The sequence below is a fragment of the Acomys minous genome, assembly GCF_964271855.1.
Source record: "Acomys minous genome assembly, chromosome: 16".
Lineage (NCBI taxonomy): Eukaryota > Metazoa > Chordata > Mammalia > Rodentia > Muridae > Acomys > Acomys minous.
The window spans coordinates 21,721,286-21,739,364 of record NC_140498.1 but is presented as its reverse complement, the minus strand read 5'-3'; the positions used below and the strand labels follow the sequence as shown (position 1 = coordinate 21,739,364).

The 18,079-nt window shown below is 41.7% G+C and overlaps 1 protein-coding gene across 1 annotated transcript; it reads left to right on the top strand.

The window, feature by feature from the left end:
* Positions 1–8,797: 8,797 nt before the first annotated feature.
* On the top strand, positions 8,798–9,733 carry LOC311586357 (olfactory receptor 2Y1B-like; the record flags this gene model as incomplete). The annotated part of the gene is made up of 1 exon (XM_084762311.1): positions 8,798–9,733. One exon carries the CDS (start codon positions 8,798–8,800, stop codon positions 9,731–9,733), a length of 936 nt encoding a protein of 311 aa, XP_084618437.1.
* Between the last annotated feature and the right edge of the window lie 8,346 nt (positions 9,734–18,079).

Below are 18,079 nucleotides of genomic sequence, written 5' to 3'. Positions count from 1 at the left end.
GATGATATGATAGTCTACATAAGTGACCCTCAAAATTCCACCAGAGAACTCCTACAGCTGATAAACACCTTCAGCAAATTGGCTGGATACAAAATTAACTCAAAAAAGTCTGTAGCCTTCCTATACACAAATGACAAGCTTGCAGAGGAAGAAATTAGGAAAACTACACCCTTCACATTAGCCACAAGCAATATAAAGTACTTAGGAGTTACTCTAACTAAGCAAGTGAAGGACCTGTTTGAAAAAAATTTCAAAACTCTAAAGAAAGAGATTGAAGATGACATGAGAAGATGGAAGGATCTTCCTTGCTCATGGATAGGGAGAATTAACATAATAAAAATGGCCATCCTACCAAAAGCAATCTACAGATTCAATGCAATCCCTATCAAAATACCTACACAATTTTTTAAAGACATTGAAAGTTCAATTCTGAACTTGATATGGAAAAACAAAAAACCCAGAATAGCTAAAACAATCTTGTACAATAAAAGGTGCTCCGGAGGAGTCTCCATACCTGATCTCAAACTGTACTATAAAGCAATAGTAATTAAAACAGCATGGTACTGGCACAGCAACAGGCTGGTTGATCAGTGGAATCGAATCAAAGACCCAGATATGAATCCACACACATATGGTCACTTGATTTTTGACAAAGAAGCCAAATCCATTCAATGGAAAAGGGATAGCATCTTCAACAAATGGTGCTGGTCTAACTGGATGTCTATGTGTAAAAAAATGCAACTGGACCCATATTTGTCACCTTGTACAAAACTCAAATCCAAGTGGATTAAAGACCTCAACATAAAACAAGAGACACTAAGTCACTTAGAAGAAAAAGTGGGGAAGAGCCTGGAACATATTGGCACAGGAGACAATTTCCTGAACAGAACACCAACAGCCCAGACATTAATGTCAACAATTAATAAATGGGACCTCATGAGGCTGAGAAGCTTCTGTAAGGCAGAAGACACTGTCAAGAGAACAAAGCGACAGCCTACAAACTGGGAAAAGATCTTCACCAACCCTACATCTGACAAAGGTCTAATATCCAAAATATATAAAGAACTCAAGAAATTAAACACCACCAAACCAAATAACCCAATTGAGAAATGGGGCTTGGAACTAAACAGAGAATTCTCAACGGAGGAATATCAAATGGCTAAGAAACACTTAAAGAAATGCTCAACCTCCTTAATCATCAGGGAAATGCAAATCAAAACAACTCTGAGATTCCATCTTACACACATCAGAATGGCTAAGATCAAAAATTCAAGTGACACCACATGCTGGCGAGGATGTGGGGAGAGAGGAACACTCCTTCATTGCTGGTGGGAATGCAAACTAGTACAACCACTTTGGAAATCTATCTGGTGCTATCTCAGAAAAATGGGAATAGGGCTTCCTCAAGACCCAGCTATTCCACTCCTTGGAATATACCCAGAAGATGCTCCAGCACACAACAAGAAACTTTGCTCAACCATGTTCATAGCAGCCTTATTCATAATAGCCAGAACATGGAAACAGCCTAAGTGTCCATCAGTAGAAGAATGGATAAAGAAACTGTGGTACATATACACTATGGAATACTATTCAGCTATTAAAAATAAGGAATTCCCGAAATTTGTGGATAAATGGATTGAGCTAGAAATGATCATAATGAGCGAGTTAACCCAGAAGCAGAAAGACTCAAATGATATATACTCACTTATATCTGCTTATTAGCCCAAGGGGCATGTCCCACGAAAGCCTTCACTTACCAGGAAACTGAAACAGAGGGGAGGACATTCTAGTGGGACTCTAGATGAGAGAATCATGGGAGAATGGCAAAGTAGAAGGATCCAGAGGGTCCTAGAAGCCTACAAGTAGAACATTACTATAGGCAGATTTGGGCACAGGGGTCCCGCTCAAACTAAGGCACCAGCCAAGGACAATACAGGCGGTAAATCTTAAACCCCTACCCAGAACTAGACAATGGACAGAACACTCTCCACAGTAGAGTGGAGAGTGGGATATTACTTTCTCACATACTCTGGTGCCTCACCTTTGACCATGTCCCCTGGAGGGGGAGACCTGGTGGCACTCAGAGGAAGGACAGCAGGTTACCAAGAAGAGACTTGATACCCTATGAACATATACAGGGGGAGGTAATTCCCCTCAGGAACAGTCATAGGGGAGGGGAATAAGGGGAAAATAGGAGGAAGGGAAGACTGGGAGGATACAAGGGATGGGATAACCATTGAGATGTAACAAGAATAAATTAATAAAGGAGAAAAAAAGAAAAAAATAAATGTTAATGTTAAAACAATTACCTTGACAGTTAAATGGTGGTTACTGGAAACCATGGGATGTAGGCAGAAAAGGCTGGAGGTAAACAGGTACTAATCAATTGATACACAGTTGCAGTTAGATTGAAGTAAGAAGTTCCTGTGTGTTAGTACATAACAGTATAACGATAGATAATAATAATACAGTGTATGAAAAAGCTCAAAGAGGGCTGGTGAGATGGCTCAGTGGAGAAAGGTGCTTGCTGCCACGCTTGACAACCTGAGTTCAATCACCAGGACTTACATGATGAAAGGAGAGAACTGACTCCTGAAAGTTGTCCTCTGATCATCACATATGATGTCATCTAGGCATGTGCAAATACACACACACACACACACACACACACACACATATATATACATATACATACACACAATATAATAAAATTTCATAAAGCTATAAAAAAGATTTTAAAATTTTTTCAGAAAGAATGATATTTGAAGAAATACATGTACTTAACTTGATTTAGATATTATGTAATGCATACTTATACAAAATCATTGTATAATATCCCCTTAGTATGTACAACTTTATTATTTTATGCACTATACAAGATGATTGTCATATATATTCTATATGTGTGTTTGCTAAACTTTCCTAACTATTGGCACTAGTTCTCAATCAAAAACCTTAAGAGGAGCCTTAAAAACCTCTCCTTCCTCAGACTCCTCAACTAATTAGTTAACCAAAACTATTTGCTCTATGATTTGGATATACATCAAATTCATCTTTTCCCTCATTGTCTTTCACCCTGGTCACTGTTGATAAGTGTCATCCTCAAGCACACCACTGTCCCAAGTTGTATGCAATAGTGTGCACACAGTTACCGATTCTATAGGCTAATGTATATGATCATAGGGCCTCACTGGCTGTCAGGCTAGACTCTTGGTTTCCATGCTTGTAATCTGTGCTCTATCACTTGACTGATTTGACCTCAGCTTTGTTAAGGAAAGAAAATGCACCTCAGCTAAATCCAAATTCCATTCAAAACAGCTCTGCTGTATGACCTATGAGAGAAAAGATCTACTCAACGGTGTTGCAAGAATAGTTCTGAAAAGGTCTAAAGATAAATCATGTGCCAGCAAAGATACATCTCCTTTGGCTGATCAGATACAAACATCACATTGCTAATGGACCCTAAAAGAGTTGATACATAATCAAGGAACACTGGTATCATCCCCTAGGCTGCCTGTCACAAGCTTGATACTATCTTTGACATATGTGACATATTTTTGGGCACCATATGAAAAGCGTAGAGAAGAAATGAATTTGAGGTGTGATGAACGTGGCAGTGTTTAAGTGAGACTTGGACTTTGGTCTGATTGATTAAGATCTAGTCAAAGTTGGGGTCAAAATGGAGGGACTCTCAGACTGCAGAGTTCTGGGGCAAAGAAGTTGTGTTCTGGGGAAACTGTGAAGAACTCAAGTTTGTCTGGCAGAGCATTGGGAAGAGCAAGAACTGAGGGCTGCAGGCCAGATCTTAAAGGACCAGCCACTGGGTAATAATTACCACAATGGAGCCCAGAAGTCTCCAAGGCCATGATTATTAATTAACTCATTCTCTACTCCTTTAAAGTATCCTTTCCAATGTCCCCAGACAAAAAGTGTGTTGAGGCCTTACGGTCAGGAAATGGGCTGGGAATACTCCAATTAAACAACAGAGTCGAAGGATGCAAAATAACTAGGGCTAAGAAAGCAGAGGCTTAGTGAGAAAGATGCTCCCAGCTTCTAGGCTTTGGTATCAGCCATCTCTGCTCCGAGTGAGGGAATGGACCACATGCTATGGTAATCTCTCTAGCATAGTAACTCTGATTTGAGTCCCATCTCACTAAAGATGACATCAGGAGCCATGTGGAAAATGTCTTTTCCGTCACCGGTGGATCCCACCACTACCTTAATAGATTTCATCTCTCCTTCATGCCAATAAAAATCAACGAAGATGAGAACAACTGTTTTCTGTCCTTGAGCTCCAGGTAAGTGCAGAATGGGCTGCTACTCACTCAGTCTTTACCATTAAAATCTAGGAAATGCGAAATAGTCCTCAAGGTGATTTGCACTCGGGTTCCATTGTGGGTGCAGACAGTGTGTGGACAAGTAAATAAATCCAAACTCATTTTGTACCTCTCACAGAATAACTAGATCTCCACCACTTGCTCACCCTCTCGCTGCTCTGTACAGAGTATCAAAAAACCTTCCCTGCGGCGTTTTCCAGTCAATGTAAACTGTGAGGGATGATATAAAATTGGTTTGCGCTCCCTTGCAAATCTCCAACACTACAATGCCAAAGCTCAAGTAAATTGGAAACATCAGAGCCAGGAGATAAAGAAAGGAAAACTGTCAGAGTTGTTGGAATACAACCAGAATTATTCGATTATTGAACTATTATATTGAAAAGGGCACACCAGGTGGGAATCCATCACGGATAGAGACAATGTTGTGTGAACTCTGGTTTTGTGGTTTATACATGAAATAGCGATGTCATTATTGTGTATTTGATGAGAGGGTCTTACAGAGCACCCCAAGTGTACTGAGATGAGATGGGGGTACTGAGTGGTTTCTATTGTGAAAGGGATAGGGTACAGAGCAGGGAGTGACTAAGTCTGTAGTAGTTAAGATCTCTAGAAGGATTGCAGATGTCCAGTGAGGTCTTACAACATGGCCTTTCTCTGAAACACTAATGAGGGATCTACCCTCTCATACATAACTGAAGGCAGTGGGGCCAGTTTCAAATTCAAGAATGTGTGGTCTGAGTGTTCCATAGTATCTCACTCTTTGCACGTTGTCCAGTTCAGCCTCACCTTTCTTTACATCCGTTTGGAAGTTAAGAGGTCACCACGTGAGCTGTGGGGACCAAGGACCACATCAGACCATGCACAAGCTGCTTGCCTGCTTCCCTGTAAAGATTCTGTGAGATTCAATGTCCCTGCTATTACGCCACTGCTGCCAACTTCCCAGGACCTCTTACCTACAGAAGTGTGTGCTGTGCTGCATATCCATTGTTGTTCCTTGTCTTTTTTTTTTTTACTATAAATTGCATCATTTATCAAGCAAGTTCCACGTCTTGTGTCAAACAGTTCTTGTGGATATTCATTCTCAGCCCTTATTTTTGCTATTTCCAGCAAATGATTACAGAACACACACATTACTCTAGACCAGGAACGTGAAAGATGACATAATTAAGATTACAGCTATGCACTAGCTTAGATTACAAAAGCTGATTACACACACAAAAAAAATCCAGTGCAAGTAATGTTAGTGTTACATTGTGTTCTCTCTGTCCCTCTCTCCCTCTCTCTCCCTTCTCTTACTGAAAGTAGATTCTATTCTCATACAATATATCCTGATTACAGTTTTCCCTCTGTCTACTCCTCCCGGTCCTTTCCTACCTCCCCTCCCATCTGGATCCACTCTCCCATCTCTCTTTAGAAAAGAACAGGCTTCTCAGAGATAACAAAAACATAACATAAAACAAAAATCACATTGAAATTGGACAAGGCAAACCAACAGGACAAAAAGAGCCCAGGAGAAAGCGCAAGAATCAGAAACCCTCTCCACTTACGCAGGAGTCTTATAAAAATAATCACTAAGCTGCAAGCCATAATATATGCATCGTGGACCTGCTGCCAACCCACACAGTCTCCCTGCTTGCTGCTTCAGTCTCTGTGAGTTCGTATGAGCTCTGCTCTGATAGGATGTCTTCATCAAACCCCTCACCTCAAGGGCCAGGGTATTAAGTAGAAGAGGAGGAGGAAAAATTGGAAGAGGCAGAGAGGATGGATGACACTAAGGAAACTGAGCCTTCCTGACAGAACAGGACAGACTCATATACGAACTCACAGAGACTGTGGCAGCACACACACAGCTTGCGCATGTCAGCCTGGTGCCAGAGAGGGGGAATCAGACACAAGCTCCTATCTGGGACTGAGCCAGTATCTTCAACTGACAACTACTTAGAAAGCAAAACCTTTTTTCCTCCAATAGAGTTGCATTGCTTAATCTAAACCCATGCCCAGAAGTAGACCCAACACAAAACCAACTAAATGGCATTTTTAAAAGGTTTTTTTTTCTCATATTGCTTTATTTGGTCAATTTTTAACCTTACTGGGTTTTTGCTTGTATATTATGGTTTCTGATTTTTGTGTTTTATGGGTTTTGGAGCGTGTGTGTACCTGTTTCGTCCGTATTTCTTCTTCATTCTGGTTTGTTTGTTTATTTTGTCTCTTTGTTTTTCAAAAGATAAAGGAAATAGATAGAAATTGGATGGTGTGGAGCTGGAAGGAGACAGGGAAGGAAAACTGTGTGATACAGTGTAGTGCGTAAAAAACGACTTTCAGTGAGATGGGGAAATATAAGGTCTAAAAAGGAAGATAGATTGGAAGGAAAAGAGGAAACATCCTCATTTCCTCCAGAAAAAAAAATCAAATTGTTTGCTTGAATTAAGTTTCACCATATTCTGACAGTGTCACTAAGTTAGTGGGCAAGCTGAAGGGTGAAGACCACAGAGATTGTCTAACAATTTGCGTTAAACAGCCGCTGACCAAGCTTACTGTTAGCTCTGTGCACTTCGTTGGCCACTACAGTATGTATGCCTGGGAAACTTGGGTCTTTCTTGGAAACACCTGGTCTCAAGATGTTTAAAAATACACAATGGGCCCTCAAAGTGGCTCAGAAGGTAAAGGAGCTTGACCCGGACCCTGACAGTCTCGGTTCAGTTCCCAGGATCCACCCAGCAGAAGGAGACGGTCAATTCTCATAGTTGTCCTCTGACGTCCGCAAATACGCCATGACACACACGAGCCCACGCACGTATGTGCAATGAATAAAATGTACGACGCTGTGGGGAAAGACACTTTAGGGGCTGTTTCTGTTAGCCAGTAGGAGTGGTTGCATGGGGGAACCTGATTAAGCTTGCTGTCTTGGGGCAGAGACTGACTCTTCCCTGGGGCGTGGCCATGGGTGGAAGGGAAGAATGCGCAGAGAGGGAGACGCTGTGCCTCTTACTTCGGGTTCCACACCCATTCTTCCAGATGTGTGTTTCAGTTACTATTTCTGGGTACTAAAGGGGAAGTCCTCATGCCCAAAGGAGGTTAGAAATAGCTAAATAGTCTGTAAACGTCCTGCTCGTTGTTAGGAAGAACTGTCTTCTGAGAGTCAGTCTTCTTGCTGGCATCATACTAAACATAAGTCCCTGAAGTTGCGCTGAGGAGGACAAGGACCGACGAGGGAAGGACTCTTTGCTTCTATCTCCATGAGATAATTTTCAGTTATAACCAGGGTCTCTATACATTCATTTTTGGTAGAGTAGTCACGTGTATTGTACAAGAATTGCCTTCTACAGCATCTAAACTTTATAGATGTCCTAAAGGGCACATGTACGGTGAGATGTATAGCTAGTGAATTAGCCAACTTGTAAGTATGTTAGCACCAGCAGGAAAGGCGCCTGTAGAGCATGCAAGTGTTACACTACCTCTGGATACCACCGTGGGTCAGGACATGTTCATGAGACCAGCAGTGGATGGGCAGAAGGAAGCTCACAGGAGAGGTGTGTGCGCATCTTCTGGCTGTGCAATATGAATGCATTAATTCAGTGGGAGCATATTCTCTTGCTAATATTTTAGAATGTAGATCTCATATAAACTCCTATAAACACTTAAAAAATGAACATGACTGCTGATCAAGAAATTCAGGTATAAACCTGGCACAGTGGTGCACACCTGTAATCCCAACACTCGGGAAGGCAGAGACAGGCAGATCTCTGTGAGTTTGAGGCTAGCCTGGTCTACAAAGTGAGTCCAGGACAGCCAAGGTTACACAGAGAAACCTTGCCTTGAAAAAACAAAAAACAAAGGAAGGAAGGAAGAATCTTAAGTATAAAGATTACACATAGACGCACAAGAACAAACACACTGAGAATTGAACACAAACAATATCTGATCTTTCAAATACATAAAATCAATGTGCAAGTTTCAAAATTCTATGTGGAGATATTCACAGAAATAGTTAAGTGTTTTAAAGAAAATTCAGAGTCTGGGAGACGGTTCAGTGGGGAAAGTGTTTGCTCCCAAGCATGAGGACCTGGCCTGGGTTAGGGTGTGGTCCTACACACCATCTCGACACTGGTGCTGAAGTTGCTCTGTGTTCATCAGTGATATCAGGGATCCAATCTGGTTCCTATCAGATTATGTGCTGCAGTTTGTAGCCAATCCACTACAGACAATTTGGTAATCATCTCTCCTGCCCCACAGGCCGTCCTGTTCCTGGGATCCATGCTGACAGCAGGATCTTTAGAGCAAGAATTCTGTGTCTTCAGCTTGTGACCCCCAGGCAAAGTCAACAAGAGATAAACTAGAATAAAAGCAAATATTCCCGGCTTCACACAGCGTTGAGTTACTTTGTGGGCTCAAGTGACTTCAAAGTGCCTGCTAGGATAGGAAGCACTGAATTGTTTCGGTTTTTGTGAAGGAGACGGGCTATGGGCAGTTCCAATAACAGTTTGGAAGGTAGCTTCATTTTAATTGGCTTCTCAGATTGGCCTCAACTGGAACATGTCCTTTTTGTCTTCATTTCAATTTTCTATTTCCTAACCATCATTGGCAACTCCACCATCATCATGCTCTCACGAATGGATCGTCGACTGCAAACACCCATGTACTTCTTCCTTAACAACCTCTCCTTCCTGGACCTCTGCTACACCACCAGCACTGTGCCGCAGCTTCTCGTCAATGTTTCTGGAATTGACAAGACCATGAGCTACGCTGCGTGTATGACCCAGTTCTTCATAACGCTCTTACTGGGTGGAACTGAGTGTGTGCTCCTTGTGGCGATGGCTTTCGACCGCTATGCCGCTGTGTGCCGCCCGCTACACTACACCAGCATCATGCACCCTCTTCTCTGCCAGGCATTGGCCATCTCCTCCTGGGTAGGAGGCCTCCTGAACGCTCTGACTCAGACCAGCCTCCTCCTGACCATACCTCTCTGTAGCCATCACCTGAATCACTTCTTCTGTGATATGCTTGTTCTCTTGAGGCTGGCTTGTGAGGACATGGGGAGAACAGAGGCCAACTTGTTTGTGGCCGGAGCCATCCTTTTGGTCTGTCCTGTAGCACTAATTCTAGCCACCTATGCGCACATTGCTCATGTAGTGCTGAAGATCAAGTCAAGAGCTGGTCAAAGAAAGGCTCTGGGGACTTGTGGGTCCCACCTTATGGTGGTTTCTCTGTTTTATGGCTCAGCCATGTACACATATCTCCAACCTGTGCACAAGGATTCTGGGAGTGAAGAAAAGTTTGTTGCCCTCTTTTATACTATAATCACTCCGATGATGAACCCTCTGATTTATACTCTGAGGAACAAGGACATGAAGGGGGCTCTGTGCAAAGTACTAGGGAGAGGTAAAGACACCAAGTAGAAAGGGGCCAGAAGTTTACCCAAATATTGTCTAATATTTCTCATAACATAAAACTCATTCTTCCTATAGAAGATCGTTAGTCAGAAGAAGATAGTTCTCAGTGAGCATCATGATTGCATTCTTTAATTATTAGAACTGATGGTCTAAGACACTTTTTAGTCCAGTGTGCAGAACTTCAGGCCACGTGGAGTAGGTGTTGCTGTGTGTCACAATTTCCCGAAGGGATGAGCCTGGGAAAGAGGTAGAGTGAGTCTCCTGTGGAGAATGGATATGAGTTGTAGGCATAATTGGGAGTAAGAGGAGACTGAACTCAGAAGAAAAATGTCAACCTCTAGTCAATATTCACAACATGGTGCCCGGTGGAAGGCATTGTGTCAAAGGCAGAGGCCAAGAGTCAGACATCTCTCCTGCAGTGTCCTCTCACATCTCCAGGCCCATTTCTAATACAGCGATTGTACTTCTATGATGAGATGTGCGTGGCAATTAAGTCAACGTGAACAAAAACATTTTGTGGAGCCCATCCAATATCAGATGATCTGTTTTAACTATGTGAGGGGAAAGGCAAAATCCTGAAGACTTCACTGGTTAAAGGATGATATTAACATGTCGTTTCCTGCAGCAAGATTGACAATTGGGTCACTTTATATAACATGCAATATATTTATTCTATTCAGCTTCCATGTTTATTGCAACACTATTTACATCATTCCCCCCAATGGAAGCATAATTAATGTGACATACATACATAATGAAATGCTATTGAGTCACACACCAAAAAAAGAAATGTGTTTGGGGGTTATATGTTTGTTTTGTCAAAAAGGGCAGAACTGAAGGCATTATATTAGGTTTTTTAGAGTATAATATTTCAAAGAATCTCAAATACTCTATGTTCTCTTCACACATGGGGTTGGTTTCCATAGAAGAAACAAGCAGTGGGGAGGGATGGCCCATCAGTTAAGAGAATTGGGTGCTCTTCCACATGGTGCAGGTTTGCTTCCCAGCACTCACATCTGCCTCACAACCCTCTGAAACTCCAGTTCCAGAGGATCTGATTCCTTCTTCTGACCTCCACAGGTACTGCATAGATATGAAGCACATACATACATACATACATACATACATACATACATACATGTACTCAAATTGTCATACATATAGAATAAAATGTTTTCCAAAGAAGTAGCAAACAGGAAATTCATCAGTAGAGACTCGGAAGAGGAACGATGAGTGGAATCAAAGTCAAATAGTGAAGAAATATGCACTGAGAAAATAGGAATTGTTTCTCATAACTTATAGCCTGGGGTGTGGTTGTGTCTTAAATAATGTATGGTGTAGTTCCAATTTACAAGAAGAAGAGAGTTTGAAGATTCTAATTGAAAGTGTTTCTCCAGCAGGAGGGTCATCTTGGCAGTCGGGAGCAAAGGAATGCCGTAAAGTCACACCACACAGCAAAGCTCACATAAGAGATTTATTGGGGAGAGACAGAATGACAGCTACCTCTGAATGGGAGGGCAGACATCAGAGGGGTAAAAGGAGGGTGCTTTCTGTAGAGCTTGTTGGAGCATGTACAATGTGCTAGTGGAAAAGTACAACATGCCAGACGTATTGCTTTGCTTCCAACTTTGGGGAGTGGGGATTTCCATGTTTCTAGGAGCAGGGTATTTTTCCATGGCCCTGGTCTTAGGCTTGGGGTTAAGTCAGAGATAGGGTACTCTTTCCTTAGCCCTTTCCCCCTACACCAAATACATAAAAATGAAAAAATTTCGAGGAAATAAAAACACACATTACCCTGAATAGGTGATTCATATTGCAAACACATATTACAGTGTTATAAAAATTACGCAATTATAACATAAAAATTTGGGCTGGAGAGATGGCTTGGCCCTTAAGAGCACTGTCTGCTCTTCCAGAGGGCATGAGTTCAATTCCCAGCAACCACAAGGTGGCTCACAACCATCTATAACATAAAGTTAAAAGTAAAAATCATCAAACTCACCTAAAGTATACCTTTCACATGAAGGAAAATAAATTCATCAAAATACGGTTCTAATATGTGTGCCTTTTCCTACATATATAAACAGAATGTAGATTCACCATACGTGGGGCATAAATAACAGACAAACAAATTGATTCCACTTAAGTCAAGGTTCGTGAACCAGTGAGTTTACTGAGGCTGCTTGCAGGAATATGGGTCAAGGGTTGTTTACAGGAACACACATGACTCAAATGCAGAAGCATCACTGACAAGCTCAATCTTTCATAGGAAATGATTCATAGAGGCTGCATATCCCCGGAGCTCCTTGCACTACTTACAGGCAGCTGCCCATTGGAGAGTTCCCACTCCGCAGCCATCTTTACTGCTTATACAAACTGGAGAAGGGTCTTGTGAATCTTGTAAATTTGGGAACTTCCTGGGTCTTGCAAGTTCTATTTACGTTCTTAACCTTGTGAGTTTTATTTCCAAAGTCTTACGAGCCTTCTACCTCACTCTAGCAGATGTTTCAACTCAAGTGAAATAACTACACAACATCCCGGAAGTGATGTAGGAGAAAACAAAGCTTTGAAAAAAAAATCCAAACAGAGAGAGGGTTGGAGAAATATTCCTGAGTTGGGAAATGTATGGAGCTCAACAGACATTGAGCTAGTGTCAAAAAAGTGAATAGTTCAGCTTGGACTTGTAGTGAGACTGTAAACCAGCTCCTCTGGGACAGTAATCCAAGCCTGTGTGGCTTACACTGAGAGCAAAAGGTCATTCTGGGCAACTTACACCCCGTTACAAAATAAAACCTCAAAAGAGATTTGATGCTGTAGGTCAATAGTAGGACACTGCCTAGCACGGGCAAGACCCTAGGTTCAATTCTCACAGAGAGACAGAGACGAAAGAGAAAGTGGAGAAAAAGAGAGAAAGAATAAACTCCGCGTCCAGCTGCTATGATCTGAGTGGCTCTCACCCATCATGCTGGCAAGAAATCACTGAATCAGTAAGACAAAATAAATTCCCTTAAGTTGTTCTGGTAGGTGTTCTATCACAACAGCAGAGCGACCAACACACATGTACAAACATAGGTGTGCATACGTGTACATTCCCACAGCCTCTAATCTAGACCACAAGGGGTCGCTGGGTAAAACTGAAACATTAACATGAACATTCTGTTTCCTTTGTCCTCTTTTTTCCTTCCATCTTTTTTTCAGCCACTGACTGTCTGGGTAACTTCTGCCTCCACAGTTAAAATTTAGAAAATGAAAAACATTCCAGGAAACTATTAATGCTAAACTCCATTTTATTGGGCATACAGTGTATAAAGAAGTTAAACTCAATGAAAAACATTTTGTCACGCCTAAAGTCTTTGGTGCTCTCTTATCTGCTTGCCCTCTACCTAACCCACATGGAACGTGCCAAATATTCTTATAGGCACCTCTTCCTTTACAGTCATATAAACAGCAAAATTAGTTTTTAAACTCATTTTTTTAATTATGAAAGCTAAGCCAGGCGTAGTGACACATGCCTGTAATCCCAACACTCAGGCAGGCAGATCTCTGTGAGTTCGAGGCCAGCCTGGTCTACAAAGTGAGTCCAGGACAGCCAAGGCTACACAGAGAAGCCCTGTCTTGAAAAACAAAATAAATAAGTAAGTAAGTAAATAAATAAATAATCGAAATAAAAAAGTATTAAGGTTAACACTAAAAATAATTTTGAAATCCCTCTTAAAACTCAAACAGCATAATGTCAAGGCTAAAATAAATGACAAAAGTCAGAGGCAGGTGATAAATAACAGGATCGTGTTCAGAAAAAAATCAAGAAAATCAAAGAAAATTGATCAATCAAGAAAAATATCTCAAAGACTAGAGGACATCTGCATCTATGTTATGGTTGTTAGCCTAGTGTTTTGTGGGACTCCTACTTTGCCCTCCTATGGGTTACCTTGACCCATATGAGGGTCTGTGCCTAGTCGTATTCCGTATTATTTTTTAATGTTTTATTAATTTATTCATATTACATCTCAATTGTTATCCCATCCCTTGTATCCTCCCATTCCTCCCTCCCTCCCATTTCCCGCCCCCACTCCCCTCCCCTATGACTGTGACTGAGGGGGACTTCCTCCCCCTGTATATGCTCATAGGGTATCAAGTCTCTTCTTGGTAACCTGCTATCCTTCCTCTGAGTGCCACCAGGTCTCCCCATCCAGGGGACGTGGTCAGAAAAGGGGCACCAGAGTTCATGTGAAAGTCAGACCCCACTCTCCACTCAAATGTGGAGTTATTCCATATTATTATGCCATGTGCAGTAGATATTTCTGGAAAACTTGTTGTTTTTTTTTTTCCGGAGGGAAGAAGGAATGGATCTGGGGGAGAAGGAAGATGGGAGCAGGCACTGGGAGGAGTAGGAGAAGACTGGGAAGAGTGGAGGGAGGGGAACCTATAGTCAGGATGTATTAAAAATGAAAATAAAATTTAAAAACAGCGGACATGAAGGAACTCATCATGGAAAGACCGAGTACAGAAGTATGTGCGTAACATCCTGAAATGCTCCCTTTCCTTCTCAGAGTGGCCAAGAAGCTTAGAAATCTCTAGAGACTCAGCACCTTTCCAGAGAATCCACTTTCAGACTCCATTCACTCAGCAAGACTGTGTCTTCCTAAGCCACAATCCACCTTCCTGTGAATCCAGCCAGCTGTTCCCAGTTTTAGCTTTAGAAAAACAGCCACAGATCTTTAAACACAAACATGAATGACCCTGCCTGGATTTGCGCATGCTCTTGTCTATGCTACAACCGTAATTGGAAACACAGCTGCTTTTCATGTAGAATGATTAGGGCCGCTTTGTTAACCTTATTGTTCTTTGATTATGTGTTTTTTTCAAGGTTTTAAACTTTAAAACAAGCCCACTGTGCGGAAGTTGACTTAACTAGGCATTTCTCTGATCATATTAGGTCTGTGTCTTATTTAAGTGTGGATGTCAATTGAAAGCTAGGATTAAGAACCAATTATATGAGCCTGGCATCATTTCTTTCTTTTCCTGGGACAAATTATTTGGTACCGTGGTTGGGGTTTCTTTTGTTGTAATAAAACACCATAACCAAGAGCAATTTGGGGAGTAAAGGGTTATTCCATCACAGACTTATAGGTAACACAGCCCATCACTGGAGAACTCAGGGCAGAGACTCAAGAAGGAACCTAGAGGCAGCAACAGAAGCAGAAGCCATATAGAAAGCTGCTTACTGGATTGCTCTCCATGGCTTGCTCGGCTTGATTTCTTTTTCTTTTTCTTTTTCTTTTTTTTTTTCTTTTTTTCTTTTTTGGTTTGTTTGTTTGTTTGTTTTCTGCTTTTCTTCTTTCTTTTTAAATTTTTAATTTAATTATTTAATTAATTTATTCAGATTACATCTCAATTGTTTTCCCCTCACTTGTATCCACCCATTCCTCCTTCCCTCCTGCTTTCACCCTATTCCCCTCCCCTAGGTCTGTGACCTAGGGGGACCTCCTCCCCCACTATATAGTCATAGGCTAGCAAGTCTCATCTTGGTAGCCTGCTTATCCTTTCTCTGAGTGCCACCAGGCCTCCCCACCATGGGATGGGAAAGTGATCAAATATGGGGCACCAGAGTTCATGTGCAGGTCAGTCCCCACTCTCCACATAACTGTGCAGAATGTCCTGCCCATTGGCTAGGTATGAGTAGAGGTTCAGTGTTTACTGCATGTATTGTCCTTCGTTGGTGCAGTAGTTTGAGCAGACCCCCCTGGGTCCAGATCTGCCCATCATGATGTTCTTCTTGTAGGTTTCTTGGACCCTCTGGGTCCTTCTATTTTCCCATTCTCCCATACTTCTCTCACCTAGGATCTCAATAGGATGTCCTCACATCTATCCCAATCTTCTGCTAAGTGAAGACCTTCATGGGACATCCCTTTTGGGCAAGTTTACAATTATAAGTGAGTATATACCATGTATGTCTTCCTGCTTCTGGGTTAACTCACTCAGTATGATCATCAGCCTGATTTCTTATACACCCCAGTACCACCTGCTCATGAGTGGCATCACCCACAGTGGGCTAGACCTCCCCCATGAATCACTAATTGAGAAAATGCCTCTCCAGGCTTGCCTACAGGCCAGTCTTACAGAGTTAGTTTCTCTTAACCACTGAGCCATCTCTCCCTATACCAGAGGTATTTTCTCAAGTACTGTTTCCTCTTCTCAGTTATGTCTAGGTTGTGTCAAAAACAAAAAACAAAACCAGCCATCACGATCGGGAACCAGATCTCTTCCACACTGTCCTCTTGAAGACACAATGCTTCTAGTCATGGTTGTTTTTGTTAGCATTTGTGACTGACATTTGGGAGGAAGTGTTTATTTATCTCTGCCTCTCTACCTCTCACTCCTGTGCACTAGACTCCTACAGCAGGGCTCATTGCTGCCTAATCCCTGAGGCATTGGGACCAGAGACAACGTTTACTTTTGTTATGAGGCAGAGGTATAGGGATAATGGCTGACATCTACCAGAGGGACTTTGGGAATAGTAAGCTGCAGTTGATGCTCAAACATGTAAATCCAATGGTACAGAAATAGAGTCCCAGCACTGGTTAAAAACTAAGGCAGGAGAATTGCAATTTTAAGGCTGGTCTGGATCAAAAAAAGAAACATAAAAGAAAGTTTTTAGGCAGTTTTTTAAACATCACCGTGGAGGATCTCAAAAGCCTTAGACAAAATTTAAATTTTTTTTCCAACAAATATGGCATCATACTAGGTTGAAGATGTTTTCCAGAGAGGCTTTATTTTCCAAATTATCAAACATGGACATGACTAAGACCTAGCTATGGACTGGCCTCAAGGTTGGACTGGGGAGACCCATGAGCGGTGAAGAAGATGCTGTGACTGACGTGGGTGTTCCTCACTGCCAGGCATATGGGGCATGCAAAGAGAAGAAGGTAGGCTGCACTAAATGTGGAGTTTCTGGATTTCATTTTGGAGACGTTTACTTGGATGATTCAGGAAGCCATAGAAGTTGTGCTCCTACAATCTGGGCTCAGCATGGCCTTGAGGAATTAAGAAGTATAAGCTATCTCCCAAAGCTCATTAACTGGTCCACAGAATAAAAGTCTTGATTGAGAAGAAAATTAGTTTTTCTGATGGAGCATGGAGAGAGAAAGCCTTCACCTCAATGTAAGACACTGCTTGACGTCTTTGTTGCATGCCGTCTTCCGTTTTTTAAACAGACTACATCTCCGGTAAACAAGACAACTGCTACGTCCCACCCCTGAAGTAGGGCTCAACATTCATGATGCTCTAAGTATCTGTCCAAGACCTTGTGCAGGCCAACGCTGAAGGCATCTGGGACTTATTTTTCAACAGCTGTTTCATGCCACCCATTGTTCTAGGAACTGAGAATGTAAACCTGTGCAAAATAGACCAATTTATTAATCTGGTTTTACTCATAGAGACTTAAGAAAAGCATTTATTGACAAGTATGAGTGCCACATGATGGATCAAAAAAATTATTCATAGAGATAGAAGTAGTGATCTTAAAAAAGGAAGGAAAAAATAAAAGAACGTAGGTGAGAAAATGAGACAGGGTCTTTCCTAAAAGATGCTTTGACTTCTATGCAGGGGAATCATAAGATGACAGAAATCCCTAGAAGAAAATGTTTTTCTGGCTTCATTCTAACCGTGCCCCCTGCTGAAAGCTTTTCCTACCTTAACTTTGTACTTTGTTAAAATTGGTCCAAGTAGACACTGTTGACCTGTGCTGAGGTTTGGGCCAGTATACATAAAAATATCCAGTAACAACCTTAAATAAACAAGTAAAATACCTCTATTCTGACAACCAAAAAATGTAATTCTGTTTAGACTTTAAGACAGGGAAAAACCATTAAAATAAGCAGCTCTGTGCAACCATTACTTCCTTAGTAGAGTAAAAGGTGTTTGTAGCTTACCTTTTTAATTCTTGAGAAAAACAAAATTTTCATGGGTTTTAAGGGGGGATTCAAATGTTATACTCAATAAAAAATATATTTAACATCCATTTGCCAGAAAGGAAAGTAATATTAATTTGTTACCTCTTCTTCACCAACATAAAAAGTCTAGGCCTATCTCCACCTCGGAAGATACACACAGGTTAAGAGTACAATACCACTCTTCAGGAGGACCCCCGGAAGTTTACGAGGCAGAGTGAGATTAGGAGGATTAAGAAAAAAAGTAAAAGGGGAGACAAGAAAGTCCGATTACATATTGGACTGTTAATGGCCCACTGGCCCAAGGCATCAAGCTGTTGTCAGTGTTTTTGGAGATCCACCTGGAGTCGTAGGTTTTTCTCTTTTACACACAGGTACACACATGGGGTGGTTTGAATGTGGA